Source organism: Gopherus flavomarginatus, chromosome 6, assembly GCF_025201925.1.
Source record: "Gopherus flavomarginatus isolate rGopFla2 chromosome 6, rGopFla2.mat.asm, whole genome shotgun sequence".
In the NCBI taxonomy this organism is placed as follows: domain Eukaryota; kingdom Metazoa; phylum Chordata; order Testudines; family Testudinidae; genus Gopherus; species Gopherus flavomarginatus.
Genome location: NC_066622.1, coordinates 15580726 through 15604884, shown reverse-complemented (window position 1 = coordinate 15604884; position 24159 = coordinate 15580726). Strand labels below are relative to the sequence as shown.

Genomic DNA, 24159 nt, shown 5'->3' with positions numbered 1-24159 from the left:
ATTGTATTTTCTAAATGGACAACTACCTAATTGTCCCTCAGTAACTGAGAAATCTCCGTACAACTTTTCATGACTGATGTACCTGAGTATTTGCATTCTAATATCTAAACAGTATTGTTAAATCTATTCACTTAAATTTGGGTTATTGCTGATTATGTACTCTATGTATCATATGACTTTTAAGAACTAACTTTATCTGTGAATAACCTAAGCACTATACACAGACACTCTTTTCCCAACCTACGTATTATATACTTTTTTTAACATTAGCTTTAATAAAATTTTTAAATCTAACTTGTTGCAGAAAGGTTTCCCTTACCATACTGCATTTTACAGGCGATCCTGTCCAAGTTCTTTAACTACACGTTGCCTCAGGAAGTTTTATGAAATACTTCACTGCAAAGTCAGTCAAGTGCAACCTGCAAAAGAAAGAAAATCCTTCTGATTTCAGACTGCCTTAGGGAAGATATTGTGGTGTGTTTGAGAGAGAAAAATATCCATCCGTGTCTCCAACACAGAGGCTTGATAGTCTAATAAGCTTATGTCTTAGCCTTTCACATGGGATATGCTCATACAATGGATATCTATGATAGGAGTTCATGTTCTAGAAAAGCACCTGTGAGAACTAGGATTTTGGATTCTTTTAAGCAGTTTTACAGCGTTTTCGTAGTACAAATCCTGGGATGAAGGCTTGAAAATTGGGATGGGGGATATGTAATGTAGTAGGTGCTGCTGGGTAGGAGAGATGGTGGCCTAAATGACATTCAGTAGGATTGAATCCATGTGCTGAGAATTATGAACTTGTTTCTGTTCTCTGAATGCAGGGATCCTAAACTCTCTCCTTTTCATTTCTGCGTGGTGCTGCTATTGATGAACTGAGCTGGAATGCAAGATATGGGGGAAATATCAGCAACAAACCTTGAGGAAGAGAAGCAAAGTTAGAACAAGTATAATTGCCCAATAAGCAGTGGGTGTAACTCCAGCTCATTTCTCTCATTTTCTACGTCCCAGAGAGCTTTCTCAGTTGTTATAAAATAACTTCTTTATCATCAGTGATTTGAAAGGCTACATTAAGAGGAGGATGATCTGTAATGTAATAGATCTTTAAAGAGAGAGTCACGTTGGGAGGCATTGTTACAGCTGAAGTGGTCCGATAAAGCATTTCTATGCTCTAATCCTATTTCAGAGGCTGGGATTTTCAGTATAATTCATGCTTTGTAACAAATAGCCCTCTGAGGCTTAGTTTTGTCTGCCACTGGATTTTTGTAATAAGACTGACTTAAACCAAAGAAAGTGGTAATTGTACCTGCACGTCAGTAACAGGAGTTTCCTCTGTAATTACTGAAGCATACAACAATCACGTAGATGGACAAACACTTCTTTTAATCCCAGATTAGCATGCTCTTTCTCGTTTTAACTGGGCTGCGTCTGAGCTGGTAGCAAGAGGACTACTGCTCTAAACTCTGTGCTCGTTTTTTATTGCTTTAAGTGGGGAATCCTGCAATCAGTTTGGTTTTTGTTTTCACACAGATCTTGGTTTTTATAGGCAAATGTTCCGCTTTCTCTTTGCGCTCCATGCTGGCTTCTCCTGAAATGAGATGAATTTGCTGTGTAAGCATCATTTTGTGCTTTTGATGGGTTATCTTTACAGGGAGACACACAACCTATTTGCATCAAAGGTTTTGTGGAGTCTGTCGTGGTTCAGAGCAGCTGCACCTCTATCTCCCCTCGGGTTCAGCAAGGGTACCCACTCTCAGGTTTCCATTTCCCAAATTGTTGCCTCTTTTGGGTGGACTGATGACCTGCATCTCTCTTTCTGACCTGGGTGTTTTTGGGCTGTACCACTCCCGGCCTTCACTATGTATTTCCCAGCAGACAGTCTGCCTAAACAGACCTGATTGCTTTCTCCTCTGAGATTGATAAGAGTGCTCACTACAGATATGTTACCACACAGTTTGCTGTGCAAGCCTACTTTATTTTTAAGGTAAAAACACTACAGAGAAAACCTATTAAAAACAATGGAAGAACCTACACGCATGCTAATAAGCTTACCAGAGTTCATCCCAACTCGTCATAGGCTCTGGCAAGAGCGGTCTTTCAACACCCCACTGTAGGGATTTCTTTGTGGTTACAAGTTCATCAGAGCTTCAGCTCAGAACAAGCACCCAGTCTTATGAAACCTCAGTGGGCCAAGTCCTTCCAGTTCTCCCCTAAGAATTGGGGCCCCCTGTAGACCAAGAATCCTGTCTGTTTGCTGGGTCAGGAAGAAGGCCCCCAGTCAGCCTAAACTTGGGCTTTTTATCCAAAAGTCTTTCTTCCTGTCTGTGGGTCTATGGAGAATCCAGTTTGAACTAGTATATGCATATTTCCTGGGGAGGATGGGAGCTCAAAGGCTGATAACTGAGGAAGTTCATTAGCATCCCCCTCCCTACTAGTGAAGGTACATGCAGTTCCCCAAAAATACATACACAGTTAAATTTTTAATACAATGTAAGTATTACTGAATTAGGGTTAACTCAAGAAAGCTTAGCTGAATTCCATGAGGTTTGTTCAGTATATTACAAGACATTGTCTGTCTGTCTTTCTGAGTCCATTTCCCTGGACCTTGGAAATGGAGAGTAAGTAACTCCCATGACGAGCAGAAATCATGCAATATACACAGAGGATGAACTAATAATTTTTTACCTGTAGTACATATTTGTTTTGCAGCACAATTAAGTGGTGGTGTACTGTACTGCTGTAAGAATACCTTTGGTACCAGGCATTCTCCTTCTAGAATGTTCTCTTCCTTCTCCCCCAAAGCAGGACCTTTCCAAGAATGGTAGTAAGGGAAGAGTGGAGGAAGCACAACTGTGTTCCCATTTTGTCAGTGGGATCCACCTCACCCATTTATTAAGTAATGGACACCATTGTGCTCTGTTTTGACTCATTGGATCCACAGCTGCATCTGATGCCTTGTAATTTCTTCCTTTACCCATGATTAAATTGTGCTCTAGAGCAGTAGTTTGGAAACTGTGTGGCAACTTCAGGTAAACTTCTGAAACGGAGATTATTAATGAGTGATAAAAATAGCACATTCAGCACAATAGCTTCTGTAGTGTCTACTTATTATATTAAATTTATTTTAGGGTATTCCTGCTCTTTTCAACATGCCACAGAGATGTTTGCTTCATAAGGCTTTTGAGGAGTGGTGGAGAAACTGGGAGTTTTGGCAGCTAGGTACGGGGCAGTGGTGATTTTTGCCTTTTGGAAGTAAGCTGGAATTGTGAAAGATGCACACCAGCTGAATGGTGGTTCAGCAGTGAAATGACTAAGTGCCGATACTTTAAGGCTATGTCTACATGATCACTTATGTCAGCAAAACTTCTGTCGCTTAGGGGTACGAAAAAGCACCTCTGAGTGACCTCAGTTTCACCAGTGTAAATGGTAATGTGCCTAGCGCTGTGTTGGCAGGAGAGCTTCTCCCACCGTCATAGCTACTGCTGCTCCTTGAGGTGGCTTTATTATGTCGCACAGGCCATATACTAATTTTGGTAATGGATTTTTGAAGAGAACAGATTCAGTGAAGTAGCTTTCTTGAGGTTGGTCACTTTTCATAATCATCTCTCTTCTCGGTCTATTTGAATTGTCAAGGCACAGTCCATGGGGAAGAGATTCCCTCTTACCTCAAACTAAATGATGTCCTTGTTGACCACCTCAACAGAGATGTCTAGGACTCAATAGGCCAGAGAGTCCGAGTTATCTATCTTACACCTGTTCTATGGCTCTGAGAACTTATTTTCGGGGGTGAGAATCTTTCATAAGCATGAAGACTGTACAGTTTAAAAGCTGGGGGGAAATGTAAACTCCTGAAGACATAGGGTATGTGGGCCTACTTTCAGGTGTGTTATAAAGACTAATATGGCTTTATACACTTCGTGTATCTGTACTAGAGAGGGGAATCATTTCTGTAATTGCGGTGGAGAAAGTTGGAAGTCTTCCTGAAAAACCCTATCTTATTGGCAGGCAGTACTCAGAAAGGTTGAGTGCTATTGATGGATTGAGGCGGGTGGGTGGCTCCTAATTCAACCGGGATATTAGATGAGATGGGATGGGATCTGAGGTACTACAGAGAATTCTTTCCTGGGTGCTGGCTGGTGAGTCTTGCCCACATGCTCAGGGTTTAAATGATCGCCATATTTGGGGTTGGGAAGGAATTTTCCTCCAGGGCAGATTGACAGAGGCCCTGGAGGCTTTTCGCCTTCCTCTGAAGCATGGGGCATGGGTCACTTGCTGGAGGATTCTCTGCAGTTTGAGGTCTTCAAACCACAGTTTGAGGACTTCAATAACTCAGACATAGGTTAGGGGTTTGTTATTGAAGTACATGGGTGAGATTCTGTGGCCTGCATTGTGCAGGGGGTCAGACTAGATGATCATAATGGTCCCTTCTGACCTTAAAGTCTATGAGTCTGTGGTTATAAGGGAGGTGGGAATGGCTCACAGGTAAGGGAAAATCTAGGGTGTGTGCTGAGGAGTCCTGACAGAGCAACCCTATGAGCAGCCAAGTCTGGGGAGAAGGTCTGAGCTGATTGTTGTACCTTATTTGGTAATAAAGCCAAATCCAGGAAATGGATGGATTTCCATTTCACACTGTGGCATCCCCTGTGGAATAGTTTGGAAAGAGATTTGGAAAAATGCTTGTATATCACCTCTTTAATTACTAGATTGCAAAACACCCTGAAGTAATCCCCCTGCAGTTGTAAGGATAAAAGTGAGTAACAGAATTATGGTAAATTTACTGTGGGATCTTTGTCCCCCTACTCCTCATTTAAAAAACAGGCAGCGTAGATTAAAATATCCATCTCCTGTTTTTTACAAATACCGTTTCTAAGTATAAAGTAGCAGAAGGGTAGCTGTGTTAGTCTGGATCTGTAAAAGCAGCAAAGAGTCCTGTGGCACCTTATAGACTAACAGACGTATTGGAGCATGAGCTTTCGTGGGTGAATACCCACATGACATGCATCCGACGAAGTGGGTATTCATCCACGAAAGCTCATGCTCCAGTACGTCTGTTAGTCTATAAGGTGCCACAGGACTCTTTGCTATTTTTAAGTATATCACTATCTTTTCTCTTTAGAAATACAGAGCCTTGTTTTAGATATCATGGCAACTTTAAAATCCTTTGCTGCCACATAAGGAATTCTTCATTTACTTGGAGTTACCTGTGAGACTTTCACTGAGACACTTAACTGAAATATTTTAAGTAATTTGCAGAATATGATTGTTCAGTAGGTACAGAATGTGAATACCTGTATATGGCAGAGCTCATTTACCCTGGCCAAGTAAGTTTTTAATTTTGATACTTATTTTAGTCCCAATATGCCAGCAACACAATCCATAGCGTATTATTTAAGATAATTTTTATAGCTTTGGTAAGCAAGACATGCTCTCTTGCACACAATTCCAGTTTGTGATAGTAAAGCTCTTTCTGCCTAAAGGTGGAGTTTCGTGTGAAGGAGAGAGAGCAACTTTTACTTGGACTCTTGTGGGACATTTTCCGTTTAGAAGTAGCCTGTGTATAAATCAGTGGTCCAGACAAATATAAAATGCAGCGGTAGCTTGTATCTTGTAATGCCTTTCTTCCAGGTTTTCAAAGAGCTTCCCATGCACTAGCTACTTAATACTTACAAAAGTAGGTGAGCAGTATGGTAACCATTTCACAGCTAAGGGAAACAAGCACATATGTGCCCAGATTCACATACTGAGAATGTAGCGAAGCCACTAGTAGAACTCAGGTTTCCTGACTTACAGCCCCTATTCTAATGGCTAGGCAACATTTCTTCCTTTTTCAGGGTGGCATTCATAAGGGATTGTAAAATTAAAGTCTGCATGAGAAGACATTATGGACCTGATGTTCCTAAAATGTTTGCATACAAACCATGCTTGTAATTGCAGGCCCATACAGTTACACAAGGGCCCCACTGGGCCTCGCAGAAAGCACTGAACTCTTCAGCTGCTTCCACGTGACACTTGGATGGGGAGAGATGCAGTATGGTGTGAATGACAGGTGAAGATGTATGATCTCATCTCTTATGAAAATTTTGCAGCAACAAAGCTTTTTTCATATCTTCATCATCATCATCACTCTTCACACTTGTCATTCTGCTTATTACAGTATATTATGAGCTTCTTTAAAGAAACAGAATAGCACACTGCCCTCTTGACAGGTAGAACAATTATTAGAACTTCAAGTACTTGAAGTGGTGAAATCAGAACAGTTACTCTGTCCTGGCTCCCATTCTCTTGCAGTGTAATTATTTCAAGCTTCTCTGTTTTCAGAAACAGCTGCAGTTTTTGTTTTGAATGCTCATGGTCATTCCTTTTCCATTTTCTTGCTTTTACCACTTTGTACCTTTTACTTTGTAATTGGCTGTTGCTCTTTTTCAGACAAAAAGTAACTGGTGTCCTTCCATCCACAGAAAGGGCCCTCATCAGGGACTGACAGAGTGAAGAAAGGTGGATCCTATATGTGCCATAAGGTAAAGCTAAAAGACTTACAGCAAACCTCGCTGGTTTAGCTGTCAGGCTGTTGTTAGTAATTACTGCTTTCTATTTTTGGCTGCATTTGTTTGTGATTTATCTAATGAGACTACGCTGAAATAAATACATTAGGCGATTAGTACATAATAGGAACCTGATACATGTTACACAGGAATAGTTCAAAAATTCTGCATAAAGATTATACAGCTACGTTTTTGAATTGCTCAGATAATTATCATGGCAGTACCCTTGAAAGGCTATTTAAATATCTCAATGAAGCATAGTCATGTTCCCATATTACCAGAGGTGATAAAATACCAGTTTTCCATATCCAGAGATGTGATCTCAGAATTCAGCTGTCCCGGCTCCATAGGAGACAGTAGCCAATTTTGCCACTAATCTCCATCTGTTGGTCTAGTTGATGCCACTTCTAGCAACGTCTAGATGCTTGGTTTGGCATGATGCTAACTTGGTTGTAGAGGATCCACGTTGTTCAGTGCAACAAACAGCCTCTTACAAAGTTAACCAAATCAATATTGTATTCTACCATTTTATCCTGGCTTGACATGACTCAGTGGTTTGAGCATTGGCCTACTAAACCCAGGGTTGTGAGTTCAGTCCTTGGGGGAGCCTCTAAGGGATCTGGAGCAAAATCAATACTTGGTCCTGCTAGTGAAGGCAGGGGGCTGGACTTGATGACCTTTCAAGGTCCCTTCCAGTTCTAGGAGATAGGATATCTCCATTCATTTATGAGAACTGGCAAAAAGAGAATTTACTTTTTGCAAATATTGTCAGATCCAGGCTTGCAAAGTTATTGCAATGTGAATCCTTAATGGTTACTTCACTCAACCAAATATTGTCCTATAAATGATGGAAAAGTCCTCAACTGCTGGTACTTCCCACATATCATGTGCTCTCCTGAGTACTCTGGAGACAGCATTGTACTATGTCCATTCCAGACCTTGATGATGGTTATCATTGGAGGAAAGGAAACCTAGCTTTTCCAGAGGATGGTGTAATTTATGATTCTTGGATTTTTGTATGTAGACTGTCCCGAGCAGCTCTCAACCATTTTCAGTATGCAATCTTGAAGTCAACAAATAGTATACAGTGTTTTTTTTGAGGGGTGTGGGGTGGGGGGGAGAGTTCATTATATTTTTATTATAGCAAATATTACTAGAGCTGTTAAGGGCTTCCATACAATTCTTTTTCTGACCAAAACCTTCCTCTTTAGAACAGATCTTAAAATAAAACCTTGTGGTGCCCAAAAGTCAATTAGATGAGAATTACTGGAGTTGTTCTCTCCGTCTTTCCTAAAGCATCTTAATGTTTAAATGTTTAGGAACCTTCTACAAGTTAAGCAGATGTGCACTCTCAAAAGCCTTTACACTTATAAGTACATCTTATTTCTTAAGACTTTTGAGAGAACATGGACTTTTTTGGAGTTTCCATTTTATAAAAAGGTAAATGTGCCTATGTTAAAACCACTTATTTTATAAAGCATGGTAATTTAAGCGATATCTGATAACGACATTTGATCACAAAATTACTCTAGTTATTGCTAAAATTAGCAAGTAGTCATGGAAATATGCAAACTAACGTTCTCCAGAATTCAGTGTGTTGCCTTTTTTGCTGTAAAGCCAAAAATTCAGTATTTGAGAAGGGAACTGGTGTTCCTTTTCTTTCAGTACTCATGTTTCCAGAATTGCAGAATGTAGCCAATGCTCATGTTCTTTCTGTAGTTTTCTTGCAGGTAGTTCTCTACCATGTTGTTTTCTTGCATTTTGGGAGCTGTAAGCATTAAATCAACTAAATATTGATGAAATAGGAAAATTTAAAAAAAGAAATGCTACCTAATCTGAAAACATGTTCTCCACAATTCTAGATTCAATTGGTTCAGGGTAGTACTCCTGAAACTGTGTTTTAAATTGGAATTAGTATAGGGAATGAACACGCATAACTGTGCCTTACTATGTTATATACAGTGAATAAGCATATTTCACTGTCAAGAACTAAATTATCCTTGGTTTTTAAACACACTCCTTCCTCTTTGTCTTGATGGAGTAGTTATATGCCCAAATCCAGCAAAATAAGGGGTAGGAATAGCTTTGTACTGCAGCTTTCATATTCCAGTCATCTCAAGGCACAGGTCTTAGTTAGATCCTGGTGATACAGGAACTGTGTAGGTAAATATAAAAATGTCAAGTATTACTGAATTTGTGAAAGTGACTGCTGTGGAGACTCTGCAGTAGCTCGCACACAGTATTGTGGATTAGAATGCAAGATTAGAGAGAGGAAATATTGGGTGTATCCATGGCTCATTTTGTAAATTGTAATATAGTCTTCAGATTGCTTCTGGACAGTTGTCAGAGACTTGTCAGGATCAAATCCCTATGGCAGTGTAGCACCTCCATCTTCTCTCCCGCTTCCCCTCGGTCTGTACTAGCTTTCCACTTTTTCAAGTCTAAATCCTAGTTTAGAAGCTGAACTCACAAGTTCAGAGGTAAGAGTGCTGCTGACTGAGCCAGGCTGATGAGAAGGAAGCTTGAGCATAACTCTCTTTTGCAAGTTTGTACACCTGGAGTCCTACCACATTGCCTTGCCAGTAAATCGTGTTAGCTGCAAGAATGCTTGTGGAGCTTATGATTATGTCAGTATCCTGAAATGACTCCATGCTTGCAGAGATGAATGGGTGCAAAAAACTTTCCTTGTGTTACATAGGCTCCCCAAAAGGGGAAGTGGTCAAGCCTCACAGGAACAGGGGAGGAGGCAGATGGTCCCAGTCGGGGGTTGGGCTAATAAAGTGTTAATTTTCTTACTAATAGTAAAACTAGAAAAGCTTTGAGAGGATTTGGAAGCAAGAATATGACAAGTGGAGAAACTGAGAGAGCTTCAGAGAGTTTGGGAGGGCTGTTATCTGAGCAATGGGACTCATTGCTTGTTCTTTTCTTCCAAAGACTAACATTTCACTAATGCTGTGGTGAAGGATTAATTGATTCCACATGAAAAAGCCTTTTTGAAATGTTACTCAATCTCATGTAAACATTCAGTCCAGTGATGTTGCACCTCTTCACAGAGAGAATTTAACAGGAGGCAATAACTAGTCTTTCTCTGCCCCCTAACCCCAAAAAAGTTGAGTTTTGAAATTGGATAAACCCCATTCTGGAATTCTGTAGCTGCGTTTATTGAACCTTCTTGTAAATATTTTCTTGATCTATAAAATAGATTGATTGCTCCAGCTGTTTTACGAATATTTTCACTGTGTCCATCTTAAACTGACGTTGATACTCCGTGCACTGCTAGTTATGAAGGATTGAGCCTAAGAGTTCAAACTTCTAAAGCCAAGCCACTTTTTAGTCATTCTCCAAAGTTTGCATTGTAAGAAGTATCTTGTGTATTACACTTTCATCACCTATAACTCAGTTACTGTTTGTCCAACATGCTTTATAATTCCAGGAAAAATTATTTGGTCTGCGAGGAAACTTATATGGGCAAAAGGGTATATCCAAGTGTAAGACTAAGAAGTCTAACATATGGAAATCTAGTTGCAACCCTGTATAACACCAAATGTATTTATATTGCTTCCTTCATAAATAGCCACAAGGTGTAATACCAGGGCTTATCTGAGTGAAAGGGGAGTCATCAAACTGAATGTTTTAAAATAGACTAATGAAAAAAATCACTTTCTGATAGAGCCCTCCTTTTAGCAGCATGTCCTGAACCTTCTATGGATTTCTTTTTCTTCTTTTTTTTCTTAAACAGCAGAAAAGACTTTATTTCTAAGGGTCTTTTCAATTAGTCATTTTCTTTCTTGTTAACTGACTAGAGAGGGAAATAGTGAAACTGACTGAACCCCACCTACTAACAAATGCAGATAGTAAAACTGATGTGTAAATGCGTCCTTTGCTACTTTCATTTTTAGTAATCTTCATTGTCACTTATAAATGGTGTACCGTGTATTCTTATGACAAGTGTGACTTTCAGTTTGAGAGAGCTCCTTTACCCAACAGGAATGTGTGGGGTGATGGGTAGTTGAAGAGAAACTGGTGAGAGATGGAGCTTTCAGCTTGGATAGCAGTGAGAGACTTGAAGTTTATTTCTGAAGAGTTTGATTACTACAGTCTCGCAATAACCCTTCAAGTCTTATTGATTTAACTCCCAGCTTCTGGCATGAACAACAGCTGTGCCCCAAACTCTGGTCATGTTACACTAAAAATATGTCCCTCCTTTGTGTATTTGTTCAGATTAAAAACAAACCCATTCCACTCCTCTCCTTCTCAAAGCCTGCAGCTGGTAAATCATCTTCATAATTAGATTAAATTTCCTGTGAGAATGCAAGGTTAAATCAATGTCACACATTAATTAGCAGCTTTGATTAAATTAACACTGGAATAGAATCTTCTTTACTGAAGAATAATGTGACCCATTTTAAAGGCTTTTAAAGATTCAAGTCTTTTTTTTTAGGTGTTAAAAGTAGGCTGTGTATTAAGACCAAAAAATTGTATAGTACAAAGGATTCTGTATTAGATGCCTTTTAAAAGCCATTTAAATGGATTCCTCTACTCCCTTTAGAGTTGGCAAAGGGTGTGTGTGTGTGTGTGTGTGTGTGTGTGTGAGAGAGAGAAATCTAGTAGGCTGCTGCTTCTTGCAGTATCATGAGTTGCACAGAGCCCTCTGTAGCATGCATGGCAGTTACCGTACACAGTGTTTTTGCTCAGGGCGAAAACTGTTCTCTGGGTTCACAGTTTGTACCTGTATCAAGAACTATAGATTGCATTAGTGGGGGAGGGATAACTCAGTGGTTTGAGCATTGGCTTGCTAAACCCAGGGTTGAGAGTTCAGTCCTTAAGGGGGCCATTTAGGGATCTAAAGCAAAATCTGTTAGGGATAGTACTTGGTACTCCTTTAAAGGCAGGGGACTAGACTCAATGACCTTTCAAGGTCCCTTCCAGTTCTACGAGATAGGTATATCTCCATATTTTATTTAAATTTCTCCTTAAGTGGAGGCAGTTGACAGTTACTGGAGGTAAACACCAATTAACTGTCTCCACACTGAATGGGCAAAACTTGACTGCACTGAAGTTTGGTTATACAAAGGAATCCTCTACTCAGCCTATGAGCCTAGAATATAACCCCACTGCAAGATAGTAAAATATATTTACATGTCTAGAAAGCAGCCTGTCCCTGTTCCTTTATTCTTGTGACTTTTCTTCATAGGCAGAGAGACATTGAATTTCAATTCAGAACTAGTAGTGATTATTTTATAGCAATGCAACATCTGAAGAAGATGTTCCTAATGTCAGATAACTGATGGGCCATAATGTTTTGAATGGCACAGACAAACACCTTTAGGCTGGAATTTCATGAGCAGCTTAAGCAATTGTTATGTTCACAGCCTGCAAATGAGGGCTTGTCTACATAAACAGTTTGTGGCAAGCTGGGGTGTAAATCTACTCTAGTCCGCTGCAAAGTATTAAATGTCCATGTGGACCCTGCTGTCACAGGGTATGTCTACACTTGCCAATGACTTTTTGCGGTGAAATTCAGAAGTTTCACTGCAAGGAGAGAACCACCTCCATGAGAGGTGTACAGCTCTTACCATTGATGCTTTTGTGGTGGTATGCAAGGGAAGACACGTTCTTCCTGTTTACACAGTTTTTAGCCTCCAGAGGCTATCCCACACTGCCTAGGTGACCACTCTGTCCAGCAGCTCTGCTGCTCTGACGCCACATAAACAGACATCCCCTGTAAAGTCCTGAGAACTTTGAAATTCTCCTTCCTGTTTTCTTGGCAAGTGCTCACTTATCTGGTCAGGTGATGATCTCCTGCTTGGAGCAATGTTGAGCTACTGGAGCTGATCAGTGTTTGGGGAGAGGAGGCTGTGCAGGGACTCAGGATGCCTCACGATTGCCCACACACACTCTTCCCACAAGTCCTATCCTCAAAATGGAGTGAGCTGCACTGTGGAATAGCTGTCCTCAGTGCGCTGCTCTCATCTGCGATGGAAGTGCTGCAAATGTAAACTCTGATGCCTGTGCAAGTAAGTGAGTACACAAGTCAGCGCTTTTCTTTCACTGGTTCACTATCACTGTTGAAACTGAGCGCGCAAAAACTCTGCAAGTGTAGACGTAGCCACACGGTAAAAGTTCTTTCATGTGCTTTGATCTACTCCCATTTCAAAGTGGGGTCGATCAAAATGCACCTCAGAACTTTTAGCATGTGGCTGCAAGGTCTGCATGGACACTTCAGTATGTGGCAGGATACTACTTTTTTCTTAAAACCCAGAACTTTAACACACACACACACCATAACACAGAGAGGAAAACAGGCTGTTCCGTACAGCAGAGAAGCACAACTCACCCCCACCTTATTCTAGACTGGCTCTGCAAATCCAGATCACGTTTCCCTACTGAGCACCTAGCCTGAAAGAAGGACCAGGAAAACCCCACAGAATTTAAAGTGATTGTTTATAATTTTAACACAGTTTTCAATATACTACAAGGCCGTTAGGTGCCCAAGTCCCAAAGAAATTCAAATGGGATTTGGATGCTTACATTACTTACTTTCCTCAGATGATGATAAAACACAACAAATGAGTTTGTATAGCAGAGTTTGCATAGCAAGTGTATCAGAATTAGAGCTGCGTGAATAACTGATTTCTTTTCCAATTCTCCAGCTGTTCTGAAATACCAGAATGTTTTGTTTGATATATTTTTTAGAGTATTTTAATTTTAATAAAATTTACTTAAATTTTAAAACTGACATTTCAAATAAACTCAAATGGTTTGGGTGTTTTCAGATTTTTTAGTGTTTTTTTAATTAAAAATGCAGCATATTTGATGTAAATTAGCTAAATGTTTTGGTTGAGCCCGATCTGCATGGGAGGAAGGAGGGCAAGTTTTTCTGATGAGAAATTCTTATCAGAATGACAACTCCTCTACAGACTTCATAGGCAAGTAAATGTATCCTTCATCCTAAAGGATCCTGAATGACCATTTGCAGATGAATGATTCTGCAGCGGTTCCTTTAGGTCTGACATAGCAAAATCTCTCTGTACAAATTCACTTTGCTCCATTTTCCTGTGAATGTTACATTTTGACAATCTGTTAAATTATCTGGTTTGAAATAACTGTTTGGAAAATTGTACCCAGAGCATAGTTATCAGAGGTTCACAGTCATGCTGGAAGGGCATAATGAGTGGGATCCCACAGGGATTGGTTCTGGGTCTGATTCTGTTCAATATCTTCATCAATGATTTAGATAATGTCATAGAGAGTACACTTCTAAAGTTTGTGGATGATACCAAGCTAGGTAGGGTTGTAAGTGCTTTGGAGGATAGGATTAAAATTCGAAATGATCTGGACAAACTGGAGAAATGGTCTGAAGTAAATAGGATGAAATTCAATAAGGACAAATGCAAAGTACTCCACTAAGGAAGGGACAATCAGTTGCACACATACAAAATGGGAAATGACTTCCTAGGAAAGAATACTGCGGCAAGGGATCTGGGGGTTATAGTGGATCACAAGCTAGATATGAATCAACAGTGTAATACTGTTGCAAAAAAAAAGGAAACATCATTCTGGGATCTATTAGTAGCAGTATTGTAAGCAAGATATGAGAAGTAATTGTTCTGCTCTACTCCGCACTGATTAGGCCTCAGCTGGAGTATTGTGTCCAGTTCTGGATGCTGCATTTCAGGAAAGATGTGGAGAAACTCCAAAGAAGAGCAATAAAAATGATTAAAGGTCTAGAAAACATGACCCATGAGGGAAGATTTGAAAAAATTGGGTTTCTTTAGTCTGAAGAAGAGAAGACTGAGAGGGGACATAAGTTTTCAAGTACATAAAAGGTTGTTACAAGGAGGAGGGAGAAAAAATTGTTCTTACATCTGAGGATAGGACAAGAAGCAATGGGCTTAAATTGCAGCAAGGGCAGTTTAGATTGGACATTAGGAAAAGCTTTCTTATTGTCAGAGTAGTTAAACACTGGAATAAATTGCCTAGGGAGGTAGTGGAATCTACATCATTGGAGATTTTTAAGAGCTGGTTGGACAAACAGCTGTCAGGGGTGGTCTAGATCTAGAAGATAATACTTAGTTCTGCCTTGAGTGCAGGGAACTGGATTAGATGACCTCTTGAGGTCCCTTCCAGTTCTGATTCTATTTCTAACATCATAACCTTTATAAGCCAGCTCTTCAGAAGTCAGTTGTGCAAAATTCATTTGCACCTGTGAAACTATGTGAGTGTAAATGGATGACTCTGTGTACTTCCATGAGCTGTGTACATCAATACGGGGTCCTACAGTGCTATGCAGCCTTTAGATGGCTTGCTGGTTGTACCAATGAAAACCTTTCCCTCTAACTCACAGGTTACTGCATGGTAATGCAAAAACATGCTGTTAGGTACAACAGAACTTGAATTTTTCTGCCTGACATTTTCCAGGGAATGAAAGGATTCTCATTGTAGGCATGTCTTCTGAGGGAAATGAAACTTCTTGGATACATTTTTAGTACTCTCTCCTTATTGAGAGGCTATATGGTGACTGGGTTCTGTTTTTGGCTCACACATTAGATCAAACTACATTCCAGTTGTGGAACCTACATTCCTGGTGGTGGTGTTGAGCCTGGGAGAAAAAAATAGTTAGCATTTGCAGGGCTGGCACTGCAGTGGGGAAAATACATCTTTGCTGTGAACTTGGTGAAACCGTTTCTACAGGTTGAGGTAAAACATCAATACATTTTTAGTACTCTCTTCTTATTGAGAGGCTATATGGTGACTGGGTTCTGTTTTTGGCTCACACATTAGATCAAACTACATTCCAGTTGTGGAACCTACATTCCTGGTGGTGGTGTTGAGCCTGGGAGAAAAAAATAGTTAGCATTTGCAGGGCTGGCACTGCAGTGGGGAAAATACATCTTTGCTGTGAACTTGGTGAAACCGTTTCTACAGGTTGAGGTAAAACATCATGGAGATTGATAGGCGTGAATGCACCTTGGACACAAGGAGTACTTGAACCTGCCCAAGAAGTTTTGCTGAATATTGTTTTAGGCAGAGAGGAGTGGATGTGTGGGAGGAAGAGGAGGGAAGACAGAACACAGAGGACCAGAGGGATACAGACAGCCCAAAGGAGCAGCTGAAAGCATGGTGTAAGATCTGAAAGACACCTGGGGAGATGGTGCAAGCTGAAAAGGCTGCTCTTAGCTCTGTGAGCAAAAGAAGATATTTTCTGCTATTTGATTCCTTCTGTGTTCAGAGACCAGGATTTCATACATTCCTTGTAAATAAACAAGATTGCCTCCAAGAAATATGAGTATTGCCAATTTCTCTTCCTAACTGAAATGTCCCCAAGGCCCCAAAATTTGACTACCCACTTGGATCAAAACTCTTAAATGTTGTAAACAAGTACCTTTGATCTGGAAGGAAGATGATGAACAAAGGAATCCCATAATGTCACTTTTAAACACCTGCCAGTTTAATCACATTTTTAATTAGTGTGTGTAGGAAAATCATTAGCATCTCCAATGGTAAATGCAAAATATTAACTGTTCTAAGCATATTGCAATTCATGAATGTGGGCTCTTCGGTATTCAATATTAAGGCATATTTCATTCATGTTTGAAATGCTATCACTATTTGAACATTACAAGGGGAGAGGTGGAGAGATCCTATTCCATTGTTAGTGTCTATATATAAACACAGCCAGTTACCTCTGCTTTCTGCAGATGGTTCTAGAATATTTGTCACTTCAGAGTTAATTTTTCCAAAAAGTGAGTAGTGTTCTACTTGATAGGAAGAAATAGATAAAGACCCCTAGCTTTTGTATTGACCTACATTTTTACCAATAACTCCTTTTGCCTGTCCCAAGTTAACCTCATAGTTTTGCAGCTTTAATCATTCATTCTCTGAAAGGGAGCAAAATGCAAAGTCCAGTAAATGGTGTAGTGGAAGAGGGAAAGCTATTTTTTTTTCAGTGTCTACAGTTTATTAAATTGAAATAAAGCAAACTTCATATTACTGTATATACTCGTTCATAAGCCAAATATTTTTGGTAAATAAATGAAGCATCAAAGAGCTTGGGTCAGCTTATAAATGGGTCTACACCAAAATCTGATGATTTTAAACTCTATGGAATCATTGAATTGAATATCTAATACATTGTCATTTTGTTTACCTGGAGCCTCTGCAGGCATAGAGCCTCTCAACTCCCTGTGGCCACGGTTCGCCACTCCCAGCCAAAGGGGGCTGCAGGAAGTGGCCCATTAGTGGCTTTTTCTAACAGGCCAGGAGCCAAAGTTTGCCAACCCCTGAAATACAGGGTAGGCTTGTGAAAGGGTCATACAGGTTTTTGCTTTTTTTACCTATCCATCTCGGGGGAGGGGGGGGAGAGGGCTTATAAACGAACAGGCTAATGAACAAGTATGTACAGTACTTAATACTTCATGCTGGAAATCTGAAAGGTGCCAAAATGAAATCCCTCCAACTTATTCAAACTTGTGTTATCCTAATTGTTGCAAGTTTCTTACTCTCTCCTAATTGAAAATAGTAATTGGAGTGGAAGTTTAGCTTTTTTAATCAGTAGTCCAATGTTAGGGGCTAAAATGAATGATGTTCATTTAATTGTTTCTGAATAATTTCCGGTGGCCCATTCCATTAAAAACTCTAGGCCAAATTCATCTTTGATGCTAGTGGAGTGAATTTGAATTTGATTGCTTTTGTTGGACTGTAAGTGTGGTAAGCCTGCATATGATGTTGACATGCAGTGCTCACACAAACCAGATGTATAAATTATGAATCTTTTCAGATTTTCATTTTTGGACTAAAATTTCTGCAGAATAACACAAATGTTATCGCAGCAAAGAATCCTGTGGCACCTTATAGACTAACAGACGTTTTGGAGCATGAGCTTTCGTGGGTGAATACCCACTTCGTCAGATGCAAATGTTATCTACACTGGAAACAACTGACTTGAGACTGTGTATGTTTGGCAATCCTTGCATTTGCTCTGCTGACTATTCAGTGCTTGTGAACCATTCCTGACTGTCACCACTGAAGATTCAAATCTGTTATGCACAGAACAGTTGCAGAATTAACAGTGCAGGCTTTTGACAATTCCTTACCAATGTGCCTCAGTCCCAGCAGAGGGGCCACATTAAAGAGAGTGTGAGAGGGTAGGTCAGGTTGGATAATCCTGTGCTGCCTCCCTCATATCAGGGAGATTTGAAATAGCAATTCCTCCTCTGAATTTCCTGAAGGGTAACTTGCACATAATTGCAGCCTATTCTGAAATCAGGCCAGTAAGAGAGGAAACTGTCAGCTCAAAATAATTGCTTACCAAGAACTTCTGACAGGCAGCTGAATCATCTATCCCAGTGGTTTCATTTTAAATGAAAATGTTTGTGGCCACCAATATAGATTATATCAGAGTATAGGTATCCTTAAAAAGACTACCAATAGTAATACCAGTACATAAGTTGGTCTTCAGTACAGTTGCTTTTTCCCCTCTGGATTTCATTGTCATGTTCAATAGGATTCTTCTAGACAGATGTCAGTACCTTTCACTTCCAGATCCTCCTCATGTATGAAGAACCTTTGCCCCATTAAATCAGGAAACTGAGTTTTATTCGCTACAAAGAGAAAAAGCAGAATAATAGACTCCCTTGCTGACAAATCTTGTACAATGAGCAAAGGCTAGTTTGTACTCTTGCTGTCAAATATTATGTACTACAGCTACAATGATTGGGTTAAACTGAGAAATATTCATGTCCGATCTTATAGCTGTTTCAGTGACTAAACCATGAAGTGCTACACTAGAATCTAATCTGTGCCTTATTACATATGTTTCAGTCTTACGTTGCAAATTAAGTTTGGGGCGAGTCATGATGCAATTCTAAATTTGACCTATAAAGATCTTCACACAGAATGGGAGAGATCTATTAGTTATTAATCTTTTCAGATTTTCATTTTTTTGACTAAAAATCTGCAGAATAATGTAAATGCTATCTCTACCGGAAACAACTGAAAAGTGCAAGATAAAGTATATTGGAATACACACTGAACTGCATACCGACATGGACTTGCATTAAATATATTCATGTATATGTACTTTAAACTTGTGCAACTATTGTTTAAGGTATTTTATCTAAAGTCAATGTACTACAGTTCCCAATAAGCTAATATTAATTAGGGTTGCCACGCGTCTGGTTTTTCACAACTGCTGCCTCCTCAGTGCCCCATTGCCCCGGCCTCTGCTGCCTCCGTACCCACCTCCCCACCCAGGACTTGATTTGTCCCCAGGTTTGCTGGGACTTGGTAAGTCTGCTGTGAAAAGTGATATTTGTATGTTTGTTAATATCGCTTTTCACAGCAGACTTAGTAGTTAGGAAGCCTAAAAAAAAAGGGGGGCAATCAAAAAAAAAACAAAAGAAACAACAAGAAAAAAGAACAGAATGTGCAAAGCACCTTATTTGTGTTTTTATTCTGTTTAGGTCCAATAAAGAATAGAGACAACTGTACACTGTTTATTACTGAGTCTGCAAAAAAAAACCCTACATAAATAAATTACAATGATTTGACATGTATATGTGCATATTTATTAATTTTTCCAAAAGTTAATTCAATATTTTAGGAAAAATTATCAGAGTGGCCACCAGCAAGAGTTTGGCAGCTGCACTCTGAGGCCACCAAAAAATGTGTTGCGAGAACCCCATTAAGCTTGTATCTGCAAGCACTATATTGCTGACTAAAGCATCGTACCCTCCTGTGGTACTGCATAAATAACAGTGCTTTAAATCTTCAGAGTAGTTTACAAACTTTCCCTTCATTTTCAGCACATCCAAGGTAGGTAATTGTTCCCGTTGTATCTCTTGATGCATTTGTAACATACAATCTTATTACAGACTCAATTTCTTAGTTCCCTGTCCTGAAGAACTTCAACAAAATATAAAAAGATGGGGGGTGGGCAGGAAGGGAGGTGGAGTGGGATTAAGGGTAACCAAGTGTTCAAATAACTGTCAGAATTTTTCGTTGAGTTTCCTCTCTTCCATCCAATAGGCTTTTCCAACTTTTTCCCATCAGCTTGGTGCTTGACTGTCATTTTTGCTCATCAGTAGCAAACATCAGCAATAATTGAAATGCTCTGTGATATTAGTCTAACCAGCCCTTACTTATGTAGACATAGACACAAGCTGTAATATGTGCTTAAGTGACTTTTTTTTTTCCTTGCCTTCTAGTCCTATTGCTACAGGTATCGCTGTGCAGCCCGCAGTCAAAACACTCCTGATAGTTCTGCTTCAAACCTGGGATTCCGTTGTGCGGCAGACACTCTGCCAGCTTTACAGTGACAGAACTACTTGTGCTCTGAAGCCACAGGGGACTAAAAATTTCACTCCAGCATGAGGAGTTTTGGGGAGCTCCAGCCTGCTGAGATGTTCTGCAGTTCCAAGTCTCTAGTTAGACAAAACAAGATATCCAGCTAATTAAAAAAGACATCGTTGGAGAAAATCACCTTCCAAAATAAGTCCATGCCAGTTTAATTGTATAACCAATCTTTGGAAAAGTTGCGTTGAATTCCCGTATCAACTGTGCAGGTGGAAACATAGTTAATGCTATTGATTTCATTAGAAATATTTCAGATTTACACCAGCATAGAACTAACCAGAACCTTCCTGACTGCATTTTGAAAAGGATATTTTGTTTCAGATATTATTTTTATCTCCTCTAGAGAAGATGCTCTTCAGTACTGAGTAAGTATTTTATGATGGATTTACCTTAGTGATCCAAAACCCTCAAGAAGGCTTTACAGACTTTGGGAGGAGTTAAAGAAAATTTGAGCTTTTGTAGCATGGTATTTACTTGTTAGATTCTGAGTAATATAGGCAACCTATTGTCAATTATAACTGAGGGTCATGGACGGAAGAAAAACATTCCACATTACCTATTACCCTATATTGGCAATTGGCTATGCTTTTGTAGATTTAGGCTACCTACAAATGTGTAGGTAGCCTAAATCTACAAAAGCACATTTGTAGGTAGCCTACATTTGTGAAAATGTAGTGTAGCTCTTATACTGCATTCCTTTTGCACATGAACATTGTGTTCAGAAAAGACCCCTGCCCAGATGAATAGTAACTTTCTCCCTTTTTCGAAAATGGCAGCTTTTCTGAGAATAGGGATGATAGTCCCATAAAGGATTGGACATTTATTTCCTTTACACTGGAAACTTGTAGCAATAGAAACACACCAGAGATTTCCTTTAACATCTATCTAACATTGTGTAGATTGATTTGGGAGGCTTTAAGTTATTTATTCAAACTAGTGGTTTTAAAGTTTTCTTTGACAGTGAATGGCTTTTCTTGTTTGAAAGCTTGCATGAAAAGACAGAAAATTTGAACTGAATGCAGTTTCTCATAGGCTTCATTCGGAAAACCTTGAGGTAGTCCTTAAATAAGTTTCAAAATGTATTGAAAACCTCAGTGATAGGTAAATGTAGTTGTGGCTGGTAAATTAACTCAATCAGCTTGGGCTTTTCATGTTAAAATACACTTGAATCTTTCTCCTCTAATGTGCTTCACTCTTACCAGCACAGTGCTGCTGACTCTGGGGCTCAGCCCTAGGGGCAGATGGAAAAGTTTCCATGTCAACCACTTACTCTTTATTCTAACTTTAATCAAGAAACTTTGTTTCTTAAATCTTAAGAAGAAGCTCTTAGCCTGAATGTGCCAATCCTTTTAGGCATGGGTTCTATTCCCAGATGTTTCCTGACTCAGTGATCTAGGACGAGTCTTGTGCCTCAGTCTCCCCATCTATACAAAGGCACGTAAGCCTGATTTCCCATTTTAAAGTGCTTTGAGATCTATGAATAAGATGGGGTAAGTGTGTTTTGTAATAGCAATATTTTGTATTCATATTATTCGCTTGTTTCCAGCACTTCTTGCCTATAACTTTGATAGGTAGGCGTTAAAATACAAAGATATTAGTTGCCAACTTCTGCCCTGGGATGGTGAGTTTCCCACCAAATGGAAGGCCCCTACAGAGGGGTATTCCTATGGGAGTGACCGTGCAGTTCACCCATTGGCATAGGAACTAAAGTTACACTTACACGACTAAAATTCAGCAAAAGCCATTAAAATATAAACATTTGCCAGTGCAAAGTGTTAAAATATATCATGTAATCGTAGGAAAAAGCTGTGGTATCTAAAGCCACTGTTCGGGAATTGTTGGGAAAAACTGACTGACCAGTTGTATATACTAAACACAGTGCTCACAATAGTGCATCCACTGAAACAAATGGGAGAAAAATGCTGTCCATCTTAGTTTAAACTTCCTGCACTATCATAAGGACATGTCTGCCTTTGTGGAAGGAAGTATGTGAAAATTCTTTGTTTGAGGCATTGTGGTTGTTGAACACCTCTTTATTTATATATAATATAAAAAAGTGTCTAGTTCTGAAACTTTGAAAAATCATTGGACTTTCTGTCTCTGAATGGCAGCTTCAGAGTAATGCTTGTTCAGAAGTGGGGCATGTCTGTCAAGATTTACTGTCCCGAGCTGCATAGGTGTAAACTTCCTTCTGGTGGTGTTTCACTCTGATGGCTTAACATGTTTGCTTCATATGAACGCATTAGCTTGAACTATTCCCACTGTTTTTTACACTTTTACAGCAATCGATCAGCACTTTGATAATGATTAAACTGAACATTCTGTAAACAACTGAGGTTTTTGTATTACTATTCATCTTACTTCACTCTTCAGCCATCTGCGAAGCATGTGGTTTGTCACTGGGCAAATCAGATATCCCTCTAGCAGTATTCAGAGAAACAAGGTAAACTTCCTTCCTCTTCTACCAAAAGAGAAAAATACCATATTTAAAACTTTTTTTTATACTGGACGATGGAAAGTTGGAAAACTTTCTTGGATTAACATTTCCATAATACAGATCGGAGTAAACTACCTCGGCACAAATAATAGGTGAGACGTTTAAAGTACTGTACAATATTAAGGCATCTAATTTAAAACTAGTAAAAAATTAAGAATATGGGTAGCATCCTCTAAAGGTATTTTTTATTATTTTTTCGGATCTCTTTAGCCCCTTCTATCATGTTGACATTTCAGGAAAAGTTTGGTGAACAATAGCTTGCTCTTTTCCAATGGCGGGGCACTAGTATTCACATTCTTAAGATTTAAAAATAAATTTAGGTGGGGGGGAAACAGCTTTTAAATCCATTGTAACTGAATTTCTCTCATTATGACACATGCAGGCAGTTGAAAGATTTGTTGCTTCTGATGTTCTTTGATATTTGTTCTTATTCCTACAATACATAATAGAACAAAATGTCCTTTTTATTCCTGCCACATCCATATTTTGCATGGGATTACAATCTCCCAAATTTGTTTACAACTTTGTTTAGCAAAAGTTTGAAAAAATTTCCCTTTAAAGTATCATGAGAACATCCAACTTTCAATCAGCAATTCTACAAAAATACTAGTTACAGCTATAGAACTGAATGAATTAATCCCAGGGGTTGCAATCTCTCTCTCTCTCCTTTTTTCTTTTTTTTTTTTTTTTTAATCAGTGAAGTATTAATGCCTTGATTCAGCAAAGCACTTGTGACTTCAGTGGAACTTAAGCATGTACTAGAAATTAAGCACATTTTAAGTGCTTTATTGAATCATGGCCTAAATGGTATCACACGGTCTGCAGCATCTGACTATTCTTACAGTTCTTTTAAACAGCCTTAAAGTATCCTGACTCAGCAAGGAGCCCCTGTGTGAAGCTCACTGAAGTTTATGGGATTCAGTGAGTGCACAAGTGTCCACTCACTCAGAGTTTGCAAGATAGGGCCCTTAAATGTAAAATCTGTAACAAGCTCTCTTATTGAAAGGAAGGAATTTGTGATTGAGACCAAACCAAAAATGTGTATCAACCCACCCCCTTATAATGGGGCTCCTTAAAACCACAGATGAGCATTACCCCACTAAGGGTTGAAATCCAAACTCTTGGGCTTTTGACGTGTTTGGATTTGATCCATTATTCAAGTCCACATTGAACTGTGACTTGGCAGATCAGATTTTGTAGAGGGCCTAATCCTAGGAGGAACAGGCTCTATTTGGATAGATTGATACAATTTATAACACACAGTCTTCAGAAATCTTACTTATTGGATATTTACTATTTGAAGACCTTACACGCAATTCATAGGATTAGACTGAAAACTCTGTAGCAGTTATGTAGAGATGCAGCTGACGGAGAATGCACTTTAATCTTTCTTCTTTTTCTTGAGAGAGTGAGCATTCTAGTAGCCTTTACTCAATTAAGGAAGGCAGCTGCAGTGCTGTAGGACAGCAAAAATCTATGTTTTTGACACTTAACTTTTATGGCAAGTAAGTGTTATTGGGACCCAATGCCACTGTACTACTTTGATAGTGTTCTAGCAACTTCTTTAGTTTTGACTCTTTTGAAAGTACAGTAACTCCTCGCTTAACGTTGTAGTTATGTTCCTGAAAAATGCGACTTTAAGCAGAACAATGTTAAGCGAATCCAATTTCCCCACAAGAATTAATGTGGGGGAGGAGGGGTTAGGTTCCAGGGAAATGTGTTTTACCAGACAAGAGACTATATATACACAGTATACATTTTAAA

The 24159-nt window shown here is 39.3% G+C and overlaps 2 protein-coding genes across 7 annotated transcripts in view; one reads left to right on the top strand and one right to left on the bottom strand.

Annotated features, from left to right (window-relative positions):
• SUMF1 (sulfatase modifying factor 1) overlaps positions 1-24159 on the top strand; it is a 353454-nt gene that overhangs the window by 57795 nt on the left and 271500 nt on the right. For all 3 annotated transcript variants that reach the window (XM_050957524.1, XM_050957526.1, XM_050957523.1), the window contains 2 exons: positions 6459-6518; positions 19751-21832. In XM_050957524.1, the coding sequence (XP_050813481.1) occupies positions 6459-6518; positions 19751-19861 (171 nt within the window). In that variant the 3' untranslated portion in view covers positions 19862-21832. The remainder of the gene's footprint in view (positions 1-6458; positions 6519-19750; positions 21833-24159) is intronic.
• LOC127053232 (histone-lysine N-methyltransferase SETMAR) overlaps positions 1-24159 on the bottom strand; it is a 57368-nt gene that overhangs the window by 19991 nt on the left and 13218 nt on the right. The window contains exons 3-4 of one of the 4 annotated variants that reach the window (XM_050957606.1): positions 18074-18145; positions 53-419 (exon numbers count right to left, since the gene is read on the bottom strand). The exons of 1 other annotated variant lie outside the window; for it this stretch is intronic. In XM_050957606.1, the coding sequence (XP_050813563.1) occupies positions 409-419; positions 18074-18145 (83 nt within the window). In that variant the 3' untranslated portion in view covers positions 53-408. Of the gene's footprint in view, positions 1-52; positions 420-17853; positions 18146-24159 lie in introns of those variants that run through there. 2 more of the 4 variants (XR_007774966.1, XM_050957603.1) reach the window with 2 other exon arrangements.